The sequence below is a fragment of the Oncorhynchus clarkii genome, chromosome 6 (assembly GCF_045791955.1).
Source record: "Oncorhynchus clarkii lewisi isolate Uvic-CL-2024 chromosome 6, UVic_Ocla_1.0, whole genome shotgun sequence".
Classification (NCBI taxonomy): Eukaryota; Metazoa; Chordata; class Actinopteri; order Salmoniformes; family Salmonidae; genus Oncorhynchus; species Oncorhynchus clarkii.
Window position 1 is genome coordinate 17388792 of NC_092152.1, and position 24294 is coordinate 17413085.

At 40.8% G+C, this 24294-nt stretch overlaps 2 protein-coding genes across 3 annotated transcripts in view; one reads left to right on the top strand and one right to left on the bottom strand.

Moving 5' to 3' along the window:
• Positions 1-5341, bottom strand: part of LOC139411922 (netrin g2a) — a 68622-nt gene extending 63281 nt beyond the window's left edge. Inside the window, exons 1-2 of the mRNA XM_071158681.1 lie at positions 4795-5341; positions 3244-3963 (exon numbers count right to left, since the gene is read on the bottom strand). Coding sequence (XP_071014782.1) covers positions 3244-3480 — 237 coding nt within the window. The 5' untranslated portion in view covers positions 3481-3963; positions 4795-5341. The remainder of the gene's footprint in view (positions 1-3243; positions 3964-4794) is intronic.
• A 912-nt stretch (positions 5342-6253) lies between these two features.
• Positions 6254-24294, top strand: part of LOC139410676 (mediator complex subunit 27) — a 97174-nt gene continuing 79133 nt past the window's right edge. For both annotated transcript variants that reach the window (XR_011634529.1, XM_071156070.1), the window contains exons 1-2: positions 6254-6472; positions 10192-10336. Coding sequence is in view for 1 of the 2 variants with exons in the window: in XM_071156070.1 (XP_071012171.1) it covers positions 6270-6472; positions 10192-10336 (348 nt within the window). In the remaining variant the exon portion in view is untranslated. The remainder of the gene's footprint in view (positions 6473-10191; positions 10337-24294) is intronic.

The following is a 24294-nucleotide window of genomic DNA, read 5'->3' on the forward strand; positions in this document are numbered from 1 at the left end:
CTTCTGTATCAGCACCTACCTCACCCAGTGCATTCAGAATAGGCAACCTGCTTTAACCATTTTTATTTAAAAAAAAAAATTAAGTAGAGGCGTGGATTTAAAAAAAAACAGGTGTGACCTGTGTGACCACCACACATCTCCTTCGCATAGAGTTGATCAGGCTGTTGATTGTGGCCTGTGGAATCTTGTCCCACTCCTCTTCAAAGGCTGTGCGATGTTGCTGGATATTGGGGGGGAACTGGAACACGCTGTCGTACACGTCGATCCAGAGCATCCCAAACATGCTCAATAGGTGACATGTCTGGTGAGTATGAAGGCCATGGAAGAACTGGGATATTTTCAGCTTCCAAGAATTGTGTACAGATCCTTGCGACATGGGGCCGGCCGTACATTATAATGCTGTGAGGTGATGGCGGCAGATGAATGGCGTGACAATGGGCCTCAGGATCTCATGACGGGATCTCTGTGCATTCAAATTGCTCGATAAAACGCAATTGTGTTCGTTGTCCATAGCTTATGCCTGCCCATACCATAACCCCACCATGGGGCAGTCTGTTCACAATGTTGACTTCAGCTAACCACTCGCTGCCATACGAGCTATCTTCTATCTTCCCAGTACAGTTGAAACCGGGATTCATCTGTGAAGAGCACACTTCAAGCGTGCCAGTGGCCATTGAAGGGGAGCATTTGCCCACTGAAGTCGGTTATGATGCCGAACTGCAGTCAGTTCAAGACCCTGGTGAGGACAACGAGCATGCAAATGAGCATCCCTGAGATGGTTTCTGAAAGTTGTACAGAAATTCTTCAGTTGCGCAAATCCACAGTTTTATTGGCTGTCCGGGTGGCTGGTCTCCGACGATCCTGCAGGGGAAGAAGCCGGATGTGGAGGTCCTGGGCTGGCGTGGTTACACGTGGTCTGCGTTTGTGAGGCCGGTTGGTCATACTGCCAAATTCTCTAAAATGACGTTGGAGGTGGCTTATGGTAGAGAAATTAACATTGAATTTCCTGGCAACAGCTCTGGTGGACATTCCTGCAGACAGTATGCCAATTACACGCTCCCTCAAACTGCACACTTTAGTGGTCTTTTGTCCCCAGCACAAGGTGCACCCATGTAATGATCATACTGTTCAATTAGCTTTTTGTTATGCCACACCTGTCAGGTAGGTGAATTATCTTGGCAAAGAAGAAATACTCAATAATGGGGACATGCACAAAATGCTATAGAAATAAGATTTTTGTGCATATGGAACATTCTTGGGATCTTATTTCAGCTCATGAAACATGGGACCAACACTTTACATGTTGCGTTTATATTTTTGTTCAGTGTTTATGCAATATTTTTTTCTGACTTTCCACACTCAGTTTTACATGTGACCCATATAAGATTTGCTCATTCACACTGATGTTGTCTCTGAAGCAGCACACATGTACAATGCTAATTTCCTGCCACCTTCCATTGGATGACACTTAACATCTGACTGCCTGTCTGGACTCCCTGTGGCCTCTAAAGATCCCTTATCAATCATTGTGAGAGACAGAGTGTTAGGCTCGATGTCGCAACCTGGCTCATGCTATCTCTAATTATCCCCCTTTCAATTTGCCACAATCCATCCTAACCTCTCCACTACCACAGCCAATGTGAGGTTTGCAATCTGGCACAAAGAAAGCTGCGGTGAGCATTACCCAGGTGGATGCTACATATTGCTGCATGTTTAGTTGTAAATGTGATGATCATAATTACCATTGGTGATATTTAGGATGTTAAGTGACTTGTCACTAAACACAAAGACAGATGCTCAAATCAGTGAGTAAGTCTATGGCTATATGACAATTGATCAGCAGAAGTTGCAGATAACACAGTATCAAAATGTACATAGTATGCTTTGTGATCATTATTTGACCTGTGAAGTTCTCCATGGGTTCCAAAATATTATTTGCCATTTTGTTGCAGTTCTACAGTTCACAGTTTCTGTCCCCATGTAGTACAGCCCAGCTGGACAAATTATACATCTGTTTATTCTACAATCAAGCCAGCTGGTTGCCCACAGCAACATTGCCAGCCTCTCTTAGACCCTTGTCAGCACCACCCCCCCAAAAAACTGAGCTTACACATAAACAAGCTTATAACTTTACAGAATACAAAATACTACAAAGAAATGTGAATGTAGCCCTATACCATTCACATGCGCTCATGATAGTGCACCTCGCATAGCCCCATAGTCTAGTGTGTCCGTTTAAACAATGTTGGTTATAAGTTAGTGATGGGGCGTGGGAAATCGTTAGTTGCATACAGTATGGAAATATTTTGGGAAGATAATGCTTGACTCCAAGTATCGATTTGTACATTTTTTTTTTTTTTTTAAGTCTACCTAGTCGGCTGTACCTGCGCCAAAAATCTGGTATTTTGCATCCTATAGCTTCTCCATCTTCTTTTTAAATTGCCAACATGTTTTCAGCACTTATTTCCATGACTGATCACAACTAATTTTCTCATGCTATCTCCTGTCCCTCTGCAGCAGACATACAGTATAGTGAGCAATTTGTTTGGAACATCAAATCCCAATTAAACCGCAGTATCCAATTGCAATACATAGAATAGTAATTAATATCAGTACCTAGTATCTCTTCCACAAACACAATACAAATGTAATCTAATAATATTGTTTGAAAATCAAACACATTTTTATTTAGTTAAATAACCAGAGATAGACTTAGTGGGTTTTAGTATGCAACCGTTAGGTAATAAATAACTGTATTGATGCAGAAACCTGTGAAACATTGTCCAATGTACTAATGATCAATTACCTGATGATTTTGAAGAAAAAGTATTTTCTGATTTGTTTCAGTGTATTTCTGCTGCTAAAAATAAATAAATATAGCAATATTAAATTAATATATTTCATATTTATATATATTTTTTAATTATATAATGAAGTTATTATATTCTATTGGGGCATTTATGGAGACAGTGATTCCACACAAGTTTAATTGTCTTTAAGTCTTGTTTACATTTTTCACTATAATAAAAAGTACTAAAAGTCGGTATCAACTCTTCTGTCCTGAGTTGTCTCATAGAAAAGGTACATTGTCATGTCATCATTGTCCTACCATTAGCTCGAGGTAAAAGGATCAGATACCCTACCCACATCCCAATGAACAACTCCTTCCATGTCAATTTTCTGTTATTGAGACAACACTTCAAAGTTTAGGCCTATTGTAAAAATCATGAACCTGAAACTTACCAGAGTACAGAACCTCTCCGGGGGATTGCCGCACGTGATGCCAAGGGGATCCACCGTAATTTGCATGAACTCCTTCATAGCAGTGGGTTTGGGCTGGCATGCGTAAAACTCCCATGTCTGTCCATTATCCATACTAACCAGACTCTTGCATATGTCATACTGGCCAAGTGTCAAAGTCACAAAGTGCAGAAGAAAGACCACCTGTGAGAGCATGGCACTCGTAGAGACCACATCCATCGTCCAAGACCGAGTGTCCGGAGGGAGGCAAGATGTGCCACCGTCGGTCCACACACAGAGAGGATCAGCTTCGAATCCGTTTTGTTTTCATGTTGAGACACCTGCCGCTTGTAGGATACAACTTAACTCTGCTGGATGTCTATACAAATCTAGGCCTATGCCTTCCCAAATAAGCTACATGTACTTCAATTTCGAAATATGTGTTGTCCTACGTTGAAATGACATCAATGAAAGAATTCCTTTAAAGTATAGTTAGTTGCACTTTAAAAGGAGCCTGTTGTGTTTGATATTGGTGACATGCAAATCTTGCTCAGATCAAACACCTTTGGCACTCCAGGCAAGTCACAGTAAAAGCAGTCGCATGTCCATGAGTAGCCTATACCATTTAGAATATTCCCGCGGTCCACTCAGAAGCTCCCTCTTGATGAGATTTTGTTGAGTTTAATGTCATTCAAATGATGGGTTTACATGCTCCATTTTTGGCTATATCGAGAAGGAGAAAAGACAATTTGTTTAACACACACTGGACAATAAACGTGGTTTCCACGTGAAATAGATGTTGAATTGATGTCTGTGCCCAGTGGGCAGCTTATTGGGGGGAGAATTGCCACTCACATTTTCAACAAAATAAGGCACACTAAAACTCTACTGTAGGCTACTGCTACTTCTTTATTGTTATTATTATTTATTTTTTACGACAACTAACAACCATCAATCTTTAATTAGATAAACTTGAACATATTTGAAACCCTTTATAATACATATCGGTGTAGACCTAAATCTGAAATATTGTAGCCTTTCACTTTGTTTTCACAACCAATTCATATTCACAAGACGACCATCATTTATGCATTTTCCTAACTTAAATGTAAGTTCAAAAAGTTATCCAACGTCCCCACAGAAGGATGACTGTTGAACTCATATACTCTGCCATTAGAGGTAACGGAACTGTCGACCATTTATCCCAGGCAAATGGAGACATACCTAGGCTACACTTTGCAAATAAACACGCTAGAAATGTCGCATTGTGACTAATTCTATAAACTTTGAAAATGTTTGGACTCCCATAGGTGGGGGACGGATGTTCTCAACTTTGACACTACAGCCTATGTCAAACCTCTAAAGCTCTCTGAAGTGTATTTATGATTCCAAATGTATAAAGGTAATATGAAATACGAAATATGTGGCTAGTCATTACTGCATGGTTGCAAGCATTATTCATTTTGACGGTGTAATTCGTTTTTAATAGATACATAAATAAGCACCATCAATTCCTCGTGTTCTAGGTTAGAACTCGAATAGCACGGCACTTACCAAATTGCTCCGAGAAGGTAGGAATGTTCATATTCTGCCATCTGTGCATCCCTTTGCAAAAGTGTTGTCAGCATTCTGAAGCCTGCAGTTGCACCTTGGTTCGTCGTTAAAAAGAAGCTTAACGTCACTGTATTTAACTGTATTCCCTTCCGTAAGAGGATTAGATGAGATGCTCTCCCCTTCTGTTTGTTTCTCTTCTGTTTGATACTTTTGAGGTAAGCAGTGCGTTGTTATGATGATACCGACTACATCCCGTACGCGCAATAGATTACTTCTAAATATATCATATTTCAATACTTTTTCAGGAATGGCATTGCGTCTGTTCATGTTCCCCTACTTTTTACGATATCAGTTTTGTCCTACGCGCTCAAGGGCAGAAGGAAATAGCTTAATTTCTCTCTCTCTCTCTCTCGACCTCACTTTCCCCATGCATTAACACACTATCTTATTTCAAAAATCCCTACTGCTCTTGTTCTCCTGCGCTCTTTTCGTCTCCATATTTGGCTATCAGAATCTGATCTGCAAACTACGTGTTTGTGAAGAGGGTGCGCAACTTCATCTACCGCCCCGCAATATAACCATCCCATGAGTCGATCGGGCTACCTGTCCTGCTTAAAGGAACAGCTCAAACGAGTCACTCAAGGCAGATATGGATATCTAGTTTTCACTCAGCAATAGACTAACGCAAATTGTTTTACATTTAAACAACTTGAAGTTCCTTTATGGCTCTTGAAAAGTATAGTCTATGCATTCTAAACAGTCTAGGCCTGTAGCCTAAAACTCTAGAGGAATATGTAGGCTAGCTTATGATTTTTTATTGTTGACAATTGCATTAATGAATAATTAAGATGGACAGTAAAACGAAAAAGTAGCCTAACCCTAAAGGTGCGACTTTAGGATATAGGTGTAATTCAAGTAATAGCATCAAGCCAAGGGGAGCTTCTTACTTATTAAGGAACACTAAGTTGAGCTGTCCATGGTCCTGATGGTCACACACACTTTATTTGTTGCTGTAAATTTAACCTTGATTTAACTAGGAAAGTCAGTTTAAAAACAACGTCTTATTTACAATGACAGCCTACCCTGGCCGACGCTGGACCAATTGTGCACCACCCTATGGGGCTCCCAATCACGGCCGGATGTGATACAGCCTGGATTCGAACCAGGGACTGAGTGACTCCTCTGAACTGCGCCACTTGGGAGCAGAGGAAAGCAATGAGTGTAGAGCCTACACATTTCTACAGGGTCACATGAAGCCAAATTATTGTCACAGGCAGGCAGTGACACACTGTTTGTAGACAGAAAACTTAGCAATGATTAACAAAAAATTGATTAAGGGGGAAATGTTAAACCTGTTATTGGCAAATGAGAGCAAAAGTGTGGGCATGGGAAGAGAGAACTACAATTCCCTTGCTACATGCATTCCAAATCAATGACGTTGTTTATGCGACGCACAGTCCCAGCGTGTGGAAAAAATGGCGGACGCAATGAACGTCGGTGTGAATTTAGAAGCATTTTCTCAAGCAATAAATGCTATTCAGGCACTTCGTTCGAGTGTAACAAGGGTTTTTGACTCTCTGAAAGATGGGATGAAAAACAAAGAAACCCTTGAAGGACGCGAAAAGGTTTTTATTACCGAGTTTCAAGATAACCTGCAGTCTGTGAATCGCGACTTGAAGTGAGTAACGTTAGCCGTAGCTAGCTGTAAACACAAGAAAATGCGAAATATTTGCTGTTAACAGACAGCGTGCTGTTTAGTTATAGTCCGTGAGGAATGTACTGTTGAAGTAGAAATGGTGTGCGTGTATATATGTAACGTTAGCTTGTGTGTGTGTGCTCAAGAGCAATTAATAATAATAATGTATTTTATATAGCGCTTTTCGTTACAAAAATTCTCAAAAACGCATAATAGCAACTAGCTAGCTAGCTAACCCCAGCACACTGGCAAGTCTTGCATGCACACCTCAAGTGCTTTCCATTACATGGTGATTGTCAATAGCTATGTTTCCATCCAATTGGCGACAGTTTTTTATGCAAATATTCTAAAATCAGCATAAAAAGTAATATGCGCATTTTCCCACCAGAGATGTGTTTGCATCAAATTGACTTGTTGCAGATAAAAGGCTGTGTGTGATGATGTAGTTAACATAAAAAACCTATTGGGGTTATATTCCCATCTACTGATTAAAAAAAATACAAGTTAAATGGGTTTCCATTTAACCAGCCTGAATTCGTCTACACACAATACCTCATAATTACAAAATGAAAACATGTTTTTAGACTTTTTTTGCAAATAAAATGAAATGGGTTTCCATCACATTTTCAACTCTACTGATGAATGTTCCATTATATAGCGAGTGCCCACTCTGCAATTGGCATATAGCCTACATGATGAGATGAAATTATTATGGACAAAAGAGTGAGATTTATTTTTATTTGTCAAATGGCAGCAAGCAACGATCATCATGTTGTTTTTTTCACCTTTACTTAACCAGGTAGGCTAGTTGAGAACAAGTTCTCATTTACAACTGCGACCTGGCCAAGATAAAGCAAAGCAGTGAGACACAAACAACAACACAGAGTTACACATGGAATAAACAAACATACAGTCAATAATACAATAGAGAAAGTCTATATACGGTGTGTGCAAAAGGAGGTAGGATAAGGGGGGTGAGGCAATGACTTTCGTGACCAGTGAGCTGAGATAATGTGGGGCTTTACATGGCAACTACTTATAGATGACCTGGAGCCAGTGGTTTTGGCGACAGATATGAAGCGAGGGCCAGCCAACGAGAGCATACAGGTCACAGTGGTGGGTAGTATATGGGGCTTTGGTGACAAAACGGATGGCACTGTGATAGACTGTATCCAGTTTGCTGAGTAGAGTGTTGGAGGCTATTTTGTAAATGACATTGCTGAGTCAAGGATCGGTAGGATAGTCAGTTTTACTAGGGTATGTGAAGGAGGCTTCGTTGCGAAATAGGAAGCCGATTCTAGATTTAATTTTGGATTGGAGATGCTTTATGCTTTATTTTTGGATTGGAGATGCTTTATGCTTTATGTGAGACACCTAGGTATTTGTAGTAGTCCACATATTCTAAGTCAGAACCGTCCAGAGTAGTGATGCTGGACGGTTGGGTAGGTGTGGGCAGCGATCGGTTAAAGAAAATGTATTTAGTTTTGCTTGCATTTAAGAGCAGTTGGAGGCCACGGAAGGAGAGTTGTATGGCATTGAAGCTCATCTGGAGGTTAGTTAACACAGTGTCCAAAGAAGGGCCAGAAGTATACAGAATGGTGTCATCCGAATAAGACCCCCAATGTTTATTGGAAAGGAGCATCAAGCTCATCACTGTGCACTTTCACCACACTGAAGTTAATCACAATTTATTTAATCTGTAGCCTAATAAACTGCATGCTTTCCCAATGAGTCTAGTGTGAGGACCACACAACATGTCATCGTGTGACTCCAAGTTTACTTTGATATGATGGTTATTATCAATATTTGCGCATAAGCTTTCCAGCAACATTTCTCACATAATTAATTTTACAGACACAGAAAGATCTCACCCCTGTCTAGCATATTCTGTTTAGACATTTGGAAAGTTTCCGAACAAAAATTCTGTTTCCATCAGGCCTGTCATGCCATTTTGTATCTGACTTACTTTACTCACATAAAAAGGTTGGATGGAAACCTGGTTGAATGTAAAACATTTGTTGCGCTCGCTAGATACTGTTGACGTGAAGGACTCTAACATACAGTGGGGCAAAAAAGTATTTAGTCAGCTCCCAATTGTGCAAGTTCTCCCACTTAAAAAGATGAGAGGCCTGTAATTTTCATCATAGGTACACTTCAACTGTGACACAAAATGAGAAGAAAAAAATCCAGAAAATCACTGTAGGATTTTTAATGAATTTATTTGCAAATTGTGGTGGAAAATAAGTATTTGGTCAATAACAAAAGTTTATCTCAATACTTTGTTATATACCCTTTGTTGGTAGTGACAGAGGTGAAGACTTACAGAAAACATTTGACAAGGTTTTCACACACTGTTTCTGGTATTTTGGCCCATTATTCCATGCAGATCTCCTCTAGAGCAGTTATGTTTTGGGGCTGTTGTTGGGCAACACAGACTTTCAACTCCCTCCAAAGATTTTCTATGGGGTTGAGATCTGGAGACTGGCTAAGGCCACTCCAGGACCTTGAAATGCTTCTTACGAAGCCACTCCTTCATTGCCCGGGCGGTGTGTTTGGGGTCATTGTCATGCTGAAAGACATGTCTGGCACTGCAGGATTTGAGTCCCTGGCGGCATAGTGTGTTACTGATGGTAGGCTTTGTTACTTTGGTCCCAGCTCTCTGCAGGTCATTCACTAGGTCCCCCTGTGTGGTTCTGGGATTTTTGCTCACTGTTCTTGTGATCATTTTGACCCCATGGGGTGAGATCTTGCGTGGAGCCCCAGATCGAGGGGGATTGTCAGTGGTCTTGTATGTCATCCATTTCCTAATAATTGCTCCCACAGTTGATTTCTTTAAACCAAGCTGCTTACCTATTGCAGATTCAGTCTTCCCAGCCTGGTGAAGGTCTACAATTTTGTTTCTGATGTCCTTAGACAGCTCTTTGGTCTTGGCCATAGTGGAGTTTGGAGTGTGACTGTTTGAGGTTGTGAACAGGTGTCTTTTATACTGATAACAAGTTCAAACAGGTGCCATTAATACAGGTAACGAGTGGAGGACAGAGGAGCCTCTTAAAGAAGAAGTTACAGGTCTGTGAGAGCCAGAAATCTTGCTTGTTTGTAGGTGACCAAATACTTATTTTCCACCATAATTTGCAAAAAAATTCATTAAAAATCCTACAATGTGATTTTCTGGATTTTCTTTTCTCATTTTGTCTGTCATAGTTGAAGTGTACCTATGATGAAAATTATAGGCCTCTCTCATCTTTTTAAGTGGGAGAACATGCACAATTGGTGGCTGACTAAATACTTTTTTTGCCTCACTGTAAATGTTATTCTCCCAAAAAGGAATATGCTGAAAAATCAAGATTTTTTTTGTGGACCACTTTGCATATTTAGCAATGCTGTAGAACCATGCCCCCCCCCCCCCCCCCCCCCCAAAAAAAAAACAGATTTAAAAAAACGACTGTTGCAAAAGTATAAATTACATCAGATTTGTAAAATATTAACAGGAAAGCACTTTTAATTGAAAATATTGGGCATTTGCTATGTGCGCTGTTTTCTTTGGATAGTCTTGTAAATCTTAGATGATTAATATACATGTGTATTGATATAAATTATTTCTTGGCTCCATTGTGGTGAATCTATTCTGTTGTCTTTTTATTGATGTGTTAAAGGGAACAACAAGCCTATTCTAACAGCTGCTATTCTATGTACTTGCGTAGTGAATTGGAACGCCTCAGTACGCTGGTTGGCAGACCTTCAGAGAGTCATCCCCTTCACAACAGTGGCCTGCTGAGTCTGGACCCAGTTCAGGACAAGACTCCGCTGTACAGTCAGCTCCTTCAGGCTTACAAGTGGTCTAACAAGGTAGGCTAAGCTTTTCTACTGGGCTACAAAATATAAGGCCTGTATTCAGTCGTAGTGCGTACTGGATTTTCTGCAATGCAGTTTCTTTCATGCGTGAAATATTGGAATCTTGTGGACTATTTCCTTGGATGTCAATGTGAAGCCCCTCCATCATTAAAAATATTTGTTTGTATCCCATCTATTATCCCAATTTTAGACATTGTAAACTCATTGATAAAGTAGCTCCCGTTTCCTCCGTGATACGCTTCCTGTGCATTAGCTAAAGACCTACAATGACATGCTAGCATCTCTGTTAGCCACAAAAACACCTGGCCACCCTATTGTTGCGAAATTGTTACGTTTTTAAAGCATAGGCTGCTGCTTCTCGCTGTTTATTATTTATGTATAGTCACCTTACAAATTATCTCGGCTAACCTGTGTCCCCACACATTGACTCGGTACCGGTACCCCCTGTATATAGCCTCGTTATAATGTACATTTGTTGTTACTTTTTGATTGATTAGATTTGTTTTTTACTTTAGTTTATTTAGTAAATATTTTATTAACTCTATTTATTGAACGGCATTGTTGGTTAAGGGCTTGTAAGTAAGCATTTCACAGTAAGGTTGTAACCTAGAACTTTCTTCTGAAACTCATCAGTCTATTCTTGTTCTGAGAAATGAAGGCTATTCCATGCGAGAAATTGCCAGGAATCTGAAGATCCTGTGCAACGCTGTCTACTACTCTTCACAGAAAAGCAGCCCCAGTGCACAACTGAGCAAGAAAACAAGTATATTAGTGTCTAGTTTGAGAATCAGACACCTCACATGTCCTCAACTGGCAACTTCATTAAATAGTACCCGCAAAACACCAGTCTCAACGTCAACAGTGAAGATGCGACTCTGAGATGCTGGCCTTCTAGGCAGAGTTGCAAAGAAAAAGCCATATCTCAGACTGGCCAATAAAAAGAAAAGATTAAGATGGGCAAAAGAACACGGACACTGGACAGAGGAAGACTGGAAATAAGTGTTATGGATAAACTAAGTTTGAGGTGTTCGGATCACAAAGAAGAACATTTGTGAGAAGCAGAAAACATGAAAAGATGCTAGAGGAGTGCTTGACGCCATCAGTCAAGCATGGTGGAGGCAATGTGATGGTCTGGGGGTGCTTTGTTGGTGGTAAAGTGGGATATTTGTACAGGGTAGAAGGGATCTTGAAGAAGGAAGGCTATCACTCCATTTTGCAACACCATGCCATACCCTGTGGACGGCTCTTAATTGGAGCCAATTTCCTCCTACAACAGGACAATGACCCAAAGCACAGCTCCAAACTATGCAAGAACTATTTAGGAAAGAAGTCAGCTGGTATTCTGTCTATAATGGAGTGGTCCGCACAGTCACCAGATCTCAACCCTATTCAGCTGTTGTGGGAGCAGCTTGACCGTACGTAAGAAGTGCCCATCAAGCCAATCCAACTTGTGGGAGTTGCTTCAGGAAGCATGGGGTGAAATCCCTTCAGATTTCCTCAAGAAATTGACAATTAGAATGCCAAAGGTCTGCAAGGCTTTAATTGCTGCAATGGAGGATTCTTTGACGATAGCAAAGTTTGAAGGACACAATTACTATTTAAATTAAAAAATAATTATTTATAACCTTGTCAATGTCTTGACTATTTCCTATTAATTTTGCAAATATTTTCATGTATGTTTTCATGTGTCAAATCGGAGGGCCTGTTGTCCGGACCTCTGGCAGTCTCTATGGGGGTGCCACAGGGTTCAAATCTCGGGCCAACTCTTTTCTCTGTATATATTAATGATGTCGCTCTTGCTGCTGGTGATTCTCTGATCCACCTCTACGCAGACAACACCATTCTGTATACATCTGGCCCTTCTTTGGACACTGTGTTAACAAACCTCCAAACAAGCTTCAATACCATACATCACTCCTTCCCTGGTCTCCAACTGCTTTTAAATGCTAGTAAAACTAAATGCATGCTCTTCAACCGATTGCTGCCCGTGCCCGCCCGCCTAACATCACTACTCTTGACGGTTCTAACTTAGAATATGTGGACAACTACAAATACCTAGGTGTCTGGTTAGACTGTAAACTCTCCTTCCAGACTCACATTAAGCATCTACAATCAAAAATGTAATCTAGAATCGGCTTCCAATTTTGTAATAAAGCCTCCTTCACTCATGCTGCCAAACATACCCTTTTAAAACGGACTATCCTACCGATCCTTGACTTCGGCAATGTCTTTTACAAAATAGCCTCCAACACTACTCAACAAATTGGAAGCAGTCTATCACAGTGCCATCCATTTATTCACCAAAGCATCCTAAATACTATCCACCACTGCGACCTGTATGCTCTCGTTGGCTGGCCCTCGCTACATATTCATTGCCAAACCCACTGGCTCCAGGTTATCATTTAGTCTTTGCTAGGTAAAGCCCCGCCTTATCTCAGCTCACTGGTCACCATAGCAACACCCAACCGTAGCATGCGCTCCAGCAGGTATATTTCACTGGTCATCCCCAAAGCCTTTGGCCACCGTTCCTTCCAGTTCTCTGCTGCCAATGACTGGAACGAATTTCAAAAATCACTGAAGCCGGAGACCCAACTACCTCATCCCCATATTGTTATTTTTTTGCTCTTTTGCGCCCCAGTATCTCTACTTGCACATCATCATCATCTTCACAGCTATCACTCGTGTTAATCCAAATTGTAATTATTTTGCCTCTATGACCAATTTATTGCCTTACCTCCCTAATCTTACTACATTTGCAGACATTGTACGTAGATTTTTCTAATGTGATATTGACTGTACGTTTGTTTATCCCATGTAACTCTGTTGTTTTTGTCGCACTGATTTGCTTTATCTTGGCCAGGTCGTAGTTGTAAATGTGAACTTGTTTTCGACTGGCCTACCTGATTAAATAAAGGTGAAATAAATAAATGGAAAACAAGGACATTTCTAAGTTACCCCAAACTTTTGAACGGTAGTGTATCTAGCTTATTTTTATTTCAGGGTGACTGTTGCCTTTATTTCGCACTGGAAAGGGTGCTCACTAAGTCACCATTGTGGACTAATATTGTTTTAGAAATAAGATTTTTATGTATCACTGTGACAGTTTTCTGACCATGTTCTGGAGTTCTTGCCAGTCACAATGTTTGATGTAGCCTAATATAAAAGTCCAGGGCTCTCCTGTTGAGAATGCACAGATGTCTCCCACTCCAGTATCTGATACACTTGTGCATGAAGTGATCTTGAACCCCGTGTCCCCATTTTAAATGTCCATTTTCATTGGGGTACTTTGGCTTCCTTTGATCACTTGGCTTTCACAAGAAAATAACTCAATGAATGTTATTTCCCTTACACACGACTCCCTCCTAGTGCTCTTATATAGATAAGAGAACGCAAGGTAGCGTATCTTCATTAAGGAAGATGCATTGACTTCATCAAGTATTCATACCCCTTGACTTATTCCTAATTTTGTTGTTATAGCCTGAATTCAAAATGTATTAAATAATTGTTTTTCACCCATCTACACATAATACCCCATAATGACAAAGTGAAAACATGTTTTTAGACATTTCTTTTCAAATATATTGAAAATGAAATACAGAAATATCTCATTTAAATAAGTATTCACACCCCTGAGTCAATACATGTTGCAATCACCTTTGGCAGCAATTACAGCTGTGAGTCTTTCTGCCTAAGTCTGTAGAGCTTTCTACACCTTGGATTGTACAATATTTGCCCATTTTATTATTTTCAAAGTCTTTAAGCTCGGTTGAATTGGTTGTTGATCATTGCTACACAGCCATTTTCAAGTCTTGTCATAGATTTTCAAGTCGATTTAAGTCAAGAGTAACTAGACCACTCAGGGACATTCAATGTTGTATTGGTAAGCAACTCCAGTGTAGATTTGGCCTGTTTTAGGTTATTGTCCTTATGAAAGGTGAATTCGTCTCCCAGTGTCTGACTGAACCAGATTTATGGCTAGGATTTTGCGTGTGCTTAGCTCCATTCAGCTTATTTTTTCCCCCTGAAAAACTCCCCAGTCCTTAACGATTACAAGCGATTACATAACATGATGCAGCCACCACTATTTTTGAAAATATGGAGAGTGCTTCTCAGTAATGTATTGGATTTGCCCCAAACATACTTTTTGTCTTAGATACAAAGTGTTAAGCTGCTTTGCCACGTTTTTGCTGATTTATACTGAACAAAAATATAAACGCAACATGCAACAATTTCAAGATTCTGAGTTATAGTTCATTTAAGGAAATCAGTCAATTTAAGTAAATAAATTAGGCCCTAATCTATAGATATCACATGGCTGGGCAGGGGCGCAGCCATGGGTGGGTCTGGGAGAGCCACTTGGGAGCCAGGCCCAGCCAATCAGAATGGGATTTTACCCACAAAAGGGCGTTTATTACAGACAGAAATGCTCCTCAATTTCATCAGCTGTCTGGGTGGCTGGTCCTAGACGATCCCGCAGGTGAAGAAGCCAGATGTGGAGTACTTGGCTGGCGTGGTTACAAGTGGTCCGAGGTTTTTAGTCCGTTTCTACATCCTGCCAAATTCTCTAAGATGGCTTACGGTAGAGAATTGAACATTCACATGGTGCACCTGTGTAATGATCATGCTGTTCAATCAGCTTCTTGATATGCTACATCTGTGGATGGATTAACTTGGCAAAGGAGAAATGCTCACTAACAGGGACATAAACAAATGAATGGCTTCTGCCACCTGCAAGTTATTTAATTTAAGGGAAAATGTGGTCAGTGTGGAATTATGCAATTCTGATATAAAAAAAAATAGATGTATCGATATAAATAAATCTATTTTTTATAACAATCTTTTATCTATCATATTATATCGTTCAATAATTTTAACGTTTGATATCAATATTTCGAATTATTCAGTGTTTAATATATATTTTTGGAATATGTTATTGATAATTACATTTTTATAAAAAAAAAAATAGAATTACTGATATAAACATTCAAATTGTTGATATTAAAAATTATATTGAAATCAAGAAATACAGTTAATGATACAGTGGGGCAAAAAAGTATTTAGTCAGCCACCAATTGTGCAAGTTCTCCCACTTAAAAAGATGAGAGGCCTATAATTTTCATCATAGGTACACTTCAACTATGACAGACAAAATGAGAGTAGAAAATCACATTGTAGGATTTTTAATGAATTTATTTGCAAATTATGGTGGAAAGTAAGTATTTGGTCACCTACAAACAAGCAAGATTTCTGGCTCTCACAGACCTGTAACTTCTTCTTTAAGAGGCTCCTCTGTCCTCCACTCGTTACCTGTATTAATGGCACCTGTTTGAACTTCTGTTTGAACCTCAAACAGTCACACTCCAAACTCCACTATGGCCAAGACCAAAGAGCTGTCAAAGGACACCAGAAACAAAATTGTAGACCTGCACCAGGCTGGGAAGACTGAATCTGCAATAGGTAAGCAGCTTGGTTTGAATAAATCAACTGTGGGAGCAATTATTAGGAAATGGAAATCATACAAGACCACTGATAATCTCCCTCGATCTCTCCACGCAAGATCTCACCCATGGGGGTCAAAATGATCACAAGAACGGTGAGCAAAAATCCCAGAACCACACGGGGGGGACGTAGTGAATGACCTGCAGAGAGCTTGGACCAAAGTAACAAATCCTACCATCAGTAATACACTACGCCGCCAGGGACTCAAATCCTGCAGTGCCAGACGTGTGTCCCCCCCCGCTTAAGCCAGTACATGTCCAGGCCCGTCTGAAGTTTGCTAGAGAGCATTTGGATGATCCAGAAGAAGGTTGGGGGAATGTCATATGGTCAGATGAAACCAAAATAGAACTTTTTGGTAAAAACTCAACTCGTCGTGTTTGGAGGACAAAGAATGCTGAGTTGCATCCAAAGAACACCCTACCTACTGTGAAGCATGGGGGTGGAAACATCATGCTTTGGGGCTGTTTTTATGCAAAGGGACCAGGACGACTGATCCGTGTAAAGGAAAGAATGAATGGGGTCATGTATCGTGAGATTTTGAGTGAAAACCTCCTTCCATCAGCAAGGGCATTGAAGATGAAACGTGGCTGGGTCTTTCAGCATGACAATGATCCCAAACACACCGCCCGGGCAACGAAGGAGTGGCTTCGTAAGAAGCATTTCAAGGTCCTGGAGTGGCCTAGCCAGTCTCGAGATCTCAACCCCATAGAAAATCTTTGGAGGGAGTTGAAAGTCTGTGTTGCCCAGCAACAGCCCCAAAACATCACTGCTCTAGAGGAGATCTGCATGGAGGAATGGGCCAAAATACCAGCAACAGTGTGTGAAAACCTTGTGAAGACTTACAGAAAACGTTTGACCTCTGTCATTGCCAACAAAGGGTATATAACAAAGTATTGAGAAACTTTTGTTATTGACCAAATACTTATTTTCCACCATAATTTGCAAATAACTTCATTAAAAATCCTACAATGTGATTTTCTGGATTTTTTTCTCATTTTGTCTGTCATAGTTGAAGTGTACCTATGATGAAAATTACAGGCCTCTCTCATCTTTTTAAGTGGGAGAACTTGCACAGTTGGTGGCTGACTAAATACTTTTTTGCCCCACTGTATATATTTTAAAACTACTTTGCATACATAATCTGAGATGTTGCCTCTTTAGGTCCAAGACCACCCGAACTTGATCAACGGTTATTGTCGGCTAAAGAAATAAAAAAAAATACACGGAACTGTCTCCCATTCCAGCGTGTTGCTTTTGTTGCCCAAAGGGAGGATAGCAGTTTTCCAGCTATTGATCAGTCGGCTAAGGCTGCATACCTCTGCTGTCTTTTCCCATGTCTCTATCTGACTTGCTCGCCAACTTGATTCCTCACGGTCATGGGCAGAGGGCACCTACCCAAATACACTGAAGTTTCACTTCTTATGGTAGTTTGCCTCCCGTCAACGGTACTTTCATTCGTCAATACCAGTGCATATGGAACTCCGGATGTTGTTGAACTGCTTTTTGGATGTATGCTGAACAAAAATATAAATTCAACATGCAACAATTTCAAAGATTTTACTGAGCTACAATTCATATAAGGAAATAAATGTATTAAATCTATCGGTTTTACATGACGGGGAATACAGATATCCATCTGTTGGCCATTTGCATCATGCAGCGCCACACATCTCCTTCGCATAGAGGTGGTCAGGCTGTTGATTGTGGAATGTTGTCCCACTCCTCTTCAATTACTGTGCGAAGTTGCTGGATATTGGGGGGAACTGGAATGCTCTGTCGTATACGTTTATCCAGAGCATCCCAAACATGCTCTATGGGTGACATGTCTGGTGAGTATGCAGGCCATGGAAGATCTAGGACATTTTCAGGTTCCAGGAATTGTGTACTGATCATTGCATGCATTATCATGCTAAAACCTGAGGTGATGTGGAGAGGTCATCGGCTGGCATGGTTACACGTTGTTGGACGTACTGCCAAATTCTCTACAATTACGTTGGGGGCTTATGGTAGAGAAATTAACATTTACGTTCTCTGAAAACAGCTCTGGTGGGCTTTCCTTCAGTCAGCATGCCAGTTTCACACTCCCTCAAGACTTAAGACATCTGTGGCATTGTACTGTGTGACAAAACTGCACATTTTAGAGTCGCCTTTTAGTGTCCCCAGCACAAGGTGCACCTGTGTAACAATAATGCTGTTTAATCAGCTTCTTGCTGTGCCACACCTGTCAGGTGGATGGATTGTGTTGGAAAATAAGAAATGCTCACTAACAGGGATGTAAAAACATTTGAGAGAAGTAAGCTCTTTCTGGGATCTTTTATTTCAGCTGATGCAACATGGGTGCAACAACTTTACTTGTTGCGTTTGATATTTTTTGGTTAATTTTAGATCCACTCAGGTATATGTGTTTTCCTTGGGGTTTGTCTTTCTGTGTAGCACCTCTGAGTTTACGTACCAAAAACTCTTCCTAGATTGTGCAGGCTTTTCAATGTTGTTGTTTTGTGTTTTGCTGTGTTAAAGACGGGTGAGTGCTGTTGCATTATTTCTTTAAAGTACGATATTCTGTGTAAAAGAGAAAGGCTTGCACAGTGGTTGGTGAAGGGAGGGAGGTGTCTTTGTCCATCTTCTCCCCACCTCCACCCTCTGGTGTTTTTCCCCAGCCCACAGCCCAGGCGTGAAGCAGAGTTGGAGGGAGATTATCTTCGTCTCCCCCACGCCTCCAGAGGGGTCCACAGAAGGGCCGGGGCTCTGGTGCAGGAGTATCGACGCTCCCCTTGCACTTGGCCAAAGACTACAGCACTGACCCTTTCTCCTGCAGTCTTTATGTTAATGTAAACACAATTGATTAGAGAATTACCAGTTCCGCAAATATAGAAGCAACAAACAAAAAAAGTTTGCACAGTTGTGCTGTGACTCATGTGTGCACAAATGGTAGGCTATACCCAAGCTGGTGGTAAACCAAGGTCATTAACAAGGGTACATGATGCTTCTGGAATTGCCATTCATCTCAGGTTCTTTTTCTCCATGAATTGCTTTCCAGGATATTCAAAAACATGGATTGTAGTTCGCATAAAATGATAACAAAGTGTAAAAATGATACAGCCTGTTTTAGAAATACAACCAGATTTCAAGACGGGATATATGCAAGAATGAGTAAACAAACATTTAATTAAAGGGAAACATGTTCAGCCCACGGCTACTACTTGTCACTCACCATAGCCCAACCTAAGATATGTTCAGTTTGAGAAAGCTCAAGGTCCATTTTGTCCTTAGGCCTAGACTATTATGTTTAATAAAAACATATTTTTCTTCCTATTGCTCTAATTTAAGGTGACCGTGTAGTTCACTTGGTAGCCTGTTTGCCCTGTCATGTTCTTTTTGGCCTTAAGCAAGGTGAATTATATATTAGCCAACTCTGACTGCTGTTTCACTGTGTGAAACACTGATACACTGATACATAATATGTTTTCTAAACCTATTACATTGAAATCTAATTGTATTTGTCACAGGTGTAGATTAACAGGGAAATGCTTACTTGCGGGCCCCAACAATGCAGAGAGAAAAATAATAGAAAGATGACATCATGAGGAATAAATACACAATGAGTAACGATAACTTGGCTATACACTGAGTATACCAAACATTAGGGCCACCTTCCTAATATTGAGTTTCACCCCCCTCCCCTTTGCCATCAGAACAGCTTAAATTTGTCAGGGCATGAACAATCTACAAGATGTCGAAAGTGTTCCACAGGGAGGCTGGCCCATGTTGACTCCAATGCTACCCACAGTTATGTCAAGTTGGCTGGATGTCCTTTGGTTTGTGGACTATTTTTAATGCACACGGGAAAGTGTTGAGTGTGAAAATCCCAGCAGCGTTGCAGTTCTTGACATAAACCGGTGTGCTTGGCACCTACTACCATAGCCAGTTCAAAGGTACTTTTGTCTTGCCCATTCACCCTCTGAATGGCACACATACACAATCCATGTCTCAATTGTTTCAATGCTTAAAAATCCTTCTTTAACCTGTCTCCTCCCCTTCATCTAATTTAGCCCAAACAACTACCTCTTTCCCTACTGTATTTAATTCATTTATTTATTTTGCTCCTTTGCACCCCATTATTTTTATTTCTACTTTGCACATTCTCCCATTGCAAATCTACCATCCCAGTGTTTTACTTGCTATATTGTATTTACTTTGCCACCATGGCCTTTTTGCCTTTACCTCCCTTACCTCATTTGCTCACATCGTATATAGACTTGTTTAAACTGTATTATTGACTGTATGTTTGTTTTACTCCATGTGTAACTCTGTGTCGTTGTATGTGTCGAACTGCTTTGCTTTATCTTGGCCAGGTCGCAATTGTAAATTTAGAACTTGTTCTCAACTTGCCTACCTGGTTAAATAAAGGTGAAATAAAAAAAAATCAATAAAAAAAATCTACACTGACTGAAGTGGATTTAACAAGTGACCTCAAAAAGGGATCATAGCTTTCACCTGGTCAATCTATCATGGATAGAGTATGTGTTCTTAATGTTTTGTACACTCAGTGGATACACATGTACAAGGTAATTGAGGTAGATATGTACATATAGGTAGGGGTAAAGTGACTAAGCAACAGGATAGATAATAAGCAGTATTAGTATTATAAGCAGCATTCTGATAATTGAATAGTGGTTCCATCACACCTCATTCTCTTAGGTCAGAGGTCGGCAACCCGTGATTTTTGTTTTTATTTAAAACAGTATAATAAATATTGATTACAATCAAACCTGTTTGTATTATAATACTTGTATCTGTGCTTTATTATTAAATTTCGTGTGTGGCTTGATGTGGGTATTTCAATTAATCACTGGAGTACAATATTTCATTTTGTTGGTAGGTTTTTAAATCCAAAAAGTATGTTCACGAGTTTCGAGTATCCCTGCAACTTCACCAGACAGCCATTCTGTCCACTGCTCTGTGGCAACGTCAGATTTCATGGTAATTTGATCCGACTACTATCCGTGGTGCTGAATATCATATATTGCCGCTATTGTCCTCAAAAGGGCTGGAATTTATTTTGCATTTCCCTCAACAGGTGACATCAATAAGTGATCATAGCTTTCACCTGGATTCACCTGGTCAGTCTGTCATAGGAAGAGCGTGTTTTGTAAACTCAGTGTGTATATATACATTATTTTAATAGCAGGACACTGTAAGGTTCATTGTTCCACTGAAGAGTATGAATTAGGCTGTTTGAGAAGATTTAAATCGTAGTATCATGTACACTCATTGTTTGATGTACAATGAAAGTATTCAGACCTCTTTTTCCACATTTTATTACTTTACTGCGTTATTCTAAAATTGATGAAATCAATTATTTTCCTCATCAATCAATGCACAATACCCCATGATGACTAAGCAAAACAGGTTTTTAGAGATTTTTGCAAATATATTATTTACATACAGTTGAAGTCGGAAGTTTACATACACCTTGGCCTACTACATTTAAACTTAGTTTTTCACAATTCCTGACATTTAATCCTAGTAACAATTCCCTGTATTAGGTCAGTTAGGATCACCACTTTATTTTAAGAATGTGAAATGTCAGAATAATAGTAAAGAGAATGATCAATTTCCGCTTTTATTTCTTTGATCACATTCCCAGTGAGTCAGAAGTTTACATACACTCAATTAGTATTTGGTAGCATTGCCTTTAAATTGTTGAACTTGGGTCAAACGTTTCAGGTAGCCTTCCACAAGCTTCCAACAATAAGTTGGGTGAATTTTGGCCCATTCCTGCTGACAGAGCTGGTGTAACTGAATCAGGTTTATAGGCCTCCTTGCTCGCACACACTTTTTCAGTTCTGCCCACATTTTCTATGGGTTTGAGGTTAGTGCTTTGTGATGGCCACTCCAATACATTGTCTTTGTTGTCCTTAAGCCATTTTGCCACAAGTTTGGAAGTATGCTTGGGGTCATTGTCCATTTGGAAGACCCATTTGCAACCAAACTTTAACAAGACTGATGTCTTGAGATGTTGCTTCAATATATCCGCATAATTTTCCTGCCTCATGACGCCATCTATTTTGTGAAGTGCTACAGTCCCTCCTGCAGCAAAGCACCCCCACAACATGATGCTGCCACCCCCATGCTTCACGGTTTGGATGGTGTTCTTCGGCTTGCAAGCACCCCCTTTTTCCTCCAAATACAACGATGGTTATTATTGCCAAACAGTTATTTTTTTGTTTCCTCAGATCAGAGAACATTTCTCCAAAAAGTACGATCTTTGTCCCCATGTGCAGCTGCAAACCATAGTCTGGCTTTTTTATGGCGGTTTTGGAGCAGTGGCTTCTTCCTTGCTGAGCTGCCTTTCAGGTTATGTCGATATAGGACTCGTTTTACTGTGGATATAGACACTTTTGTACCTGTTTCCTCCAGCATCTTCTCAAGGTCCTTTGCTGTTGTTCTGGGATTGATTTGCACTTTTCGGCACCAAAGTACGTTCATCTCTAGGACACAGAACTAGCTTTTTCAAACAGAAATTTGCATCCTGTAGTACTAACTTAAAGTTCTGGGGCACTGTAAAGTCCATGGAGAATAAGAGCACCTCCTCCCAGCTGCCCACTGCTCTGAGGCTAGGAAACACTATCACCACCGATTTAAATCCACTGTATATCCACCATTGAGAATTTCAATAAGCATTTCTCTACGGCTGGCCATGCTTTCCACCTGGCTACCCCTACCCCCGTCAACTGCCCGGCACCCTCCACAGCAACCCGCCAAAGCTCCTACCATTTCTCCTTCACCCAAATCCAGATAGCTGATGTTCTGAAAGAGCTGCTTAATCTGGAACCCTACAAATCAGCCGGGCTAGACAATCTGGACCCTTTCTTTCTAAAATTATCTGCCGAAATTGTTGCAAATCCTATTACTAGCCTGATTCCCAAAGATTGGAAAGCTACCGCGGTCATCCACTCTTCAAAGGGGGTGACACTCTAGACCCAAACTGCTACAGACCTATATCTATCCTACCCCGTCTTTCTAAGGTCTTCGAAAGCCAAGTTAACAAACAGATCACCAACCATTTCGAATCCCACCGTACCTTCTCCGCTATGCAATCTGGTTTCAGAGCTGGTCATGGGTGCTCCTCAGCCACGCTCAAGGTCCTAAATGACATCATAAACGCCATCGATAAGCGACATTACTGTGCAGCCGTATTCATCGACATGGCCAAGGCTTTCGACTCCGTCGATCACCACATTCTTATTGGAAGACTCGACAGCCTTGGTTTCTCAAATGATTGCCTCGCCTGGTTTCCCAACTACTTCTCTGATAGAGTTCAGTGTGTCAAATCGGAGGGCCTGTTGTCTGGACCTCTGGCAGTCTCTATGGGGGTGCCACAGGGTTCAATCCTCGGCCGACTTTCTTCTCTGTATACATCAATGATGTTGTTCTTGCTGCTGGTGATTCTCTGGTACACCTCTACGCAGACGACACCATTCTGTATACTTCTGGCCCTTCTTTGGACACTGTGTTAACTAACCTCCAGACAAGCTTCAATGCCATACAACTCTCCTTCCGTGGCCTCCAACTGCTCTTAAACGCAAGTAAAACTAAATGCATGCTATTCAACTGATCACTGCCCGCACCTGCTCGCCCGTCCAGCATCACTACTCTGGACTGCTCTGACTTAGAATATGTGGACAACTACAAATACCTAGGCGTCTGGTTAGACCGTCAACTCTCCTTCCAGACTCACATTAAGCATCTCCAAATCTAGAATCGGCTTCCTATATCGCAACAAAGCATCCTTCACTCATGCTGCCAAACATACCCTCGTAAAACTGACCATCCTACCGATCCTCGATTTCGGTGATGTCATCTATAAAATAGCCTCCAACACTCTACTCAGACTGCATCCAGTTTGTTATCACAGTGCCATCCGTTTTGTTACCAAAGCCCCATATACTACCCACCATTGCGACCTATGTGCTCTCGTTGGTTGGCCTTTGCTTCTTACTCATCGCCAAATCCACTGGCAAGTCTTATCTTCAAGTCTCTGCTTGGTAAAGCCCCACCTTATCTCAGCTCACTGGTCACCATAGCAGCACCCACTTGTAGCACGCGCTCCAGCAGGTATATCTCAACGGTCACCCCCAAAGCCATTTCCTCATTTGGCCGCCTCTCCTTCCAGTTCTCTGCTGCCAATGACTGGAATGAACTGCAAAAATCTCTGAAGCTGGAGACTCGTATCTCCCTCACTAGCTTTAAGCACCAGCTGTCAGAGCAGCTCACAGATCACTGTACCTGTCCATAGCCCATCTGTAAACAGCCCATCTACCTACCTACCTCATCCCTATACTGTATTTATTTATCTATCTTGCTCCTTTGCACCCCAGTATCTCTACTTGCACATTCATCTTCTGCACATCTACCATTCCAGTGTTTAATTGCTATATTGTAATTACTTC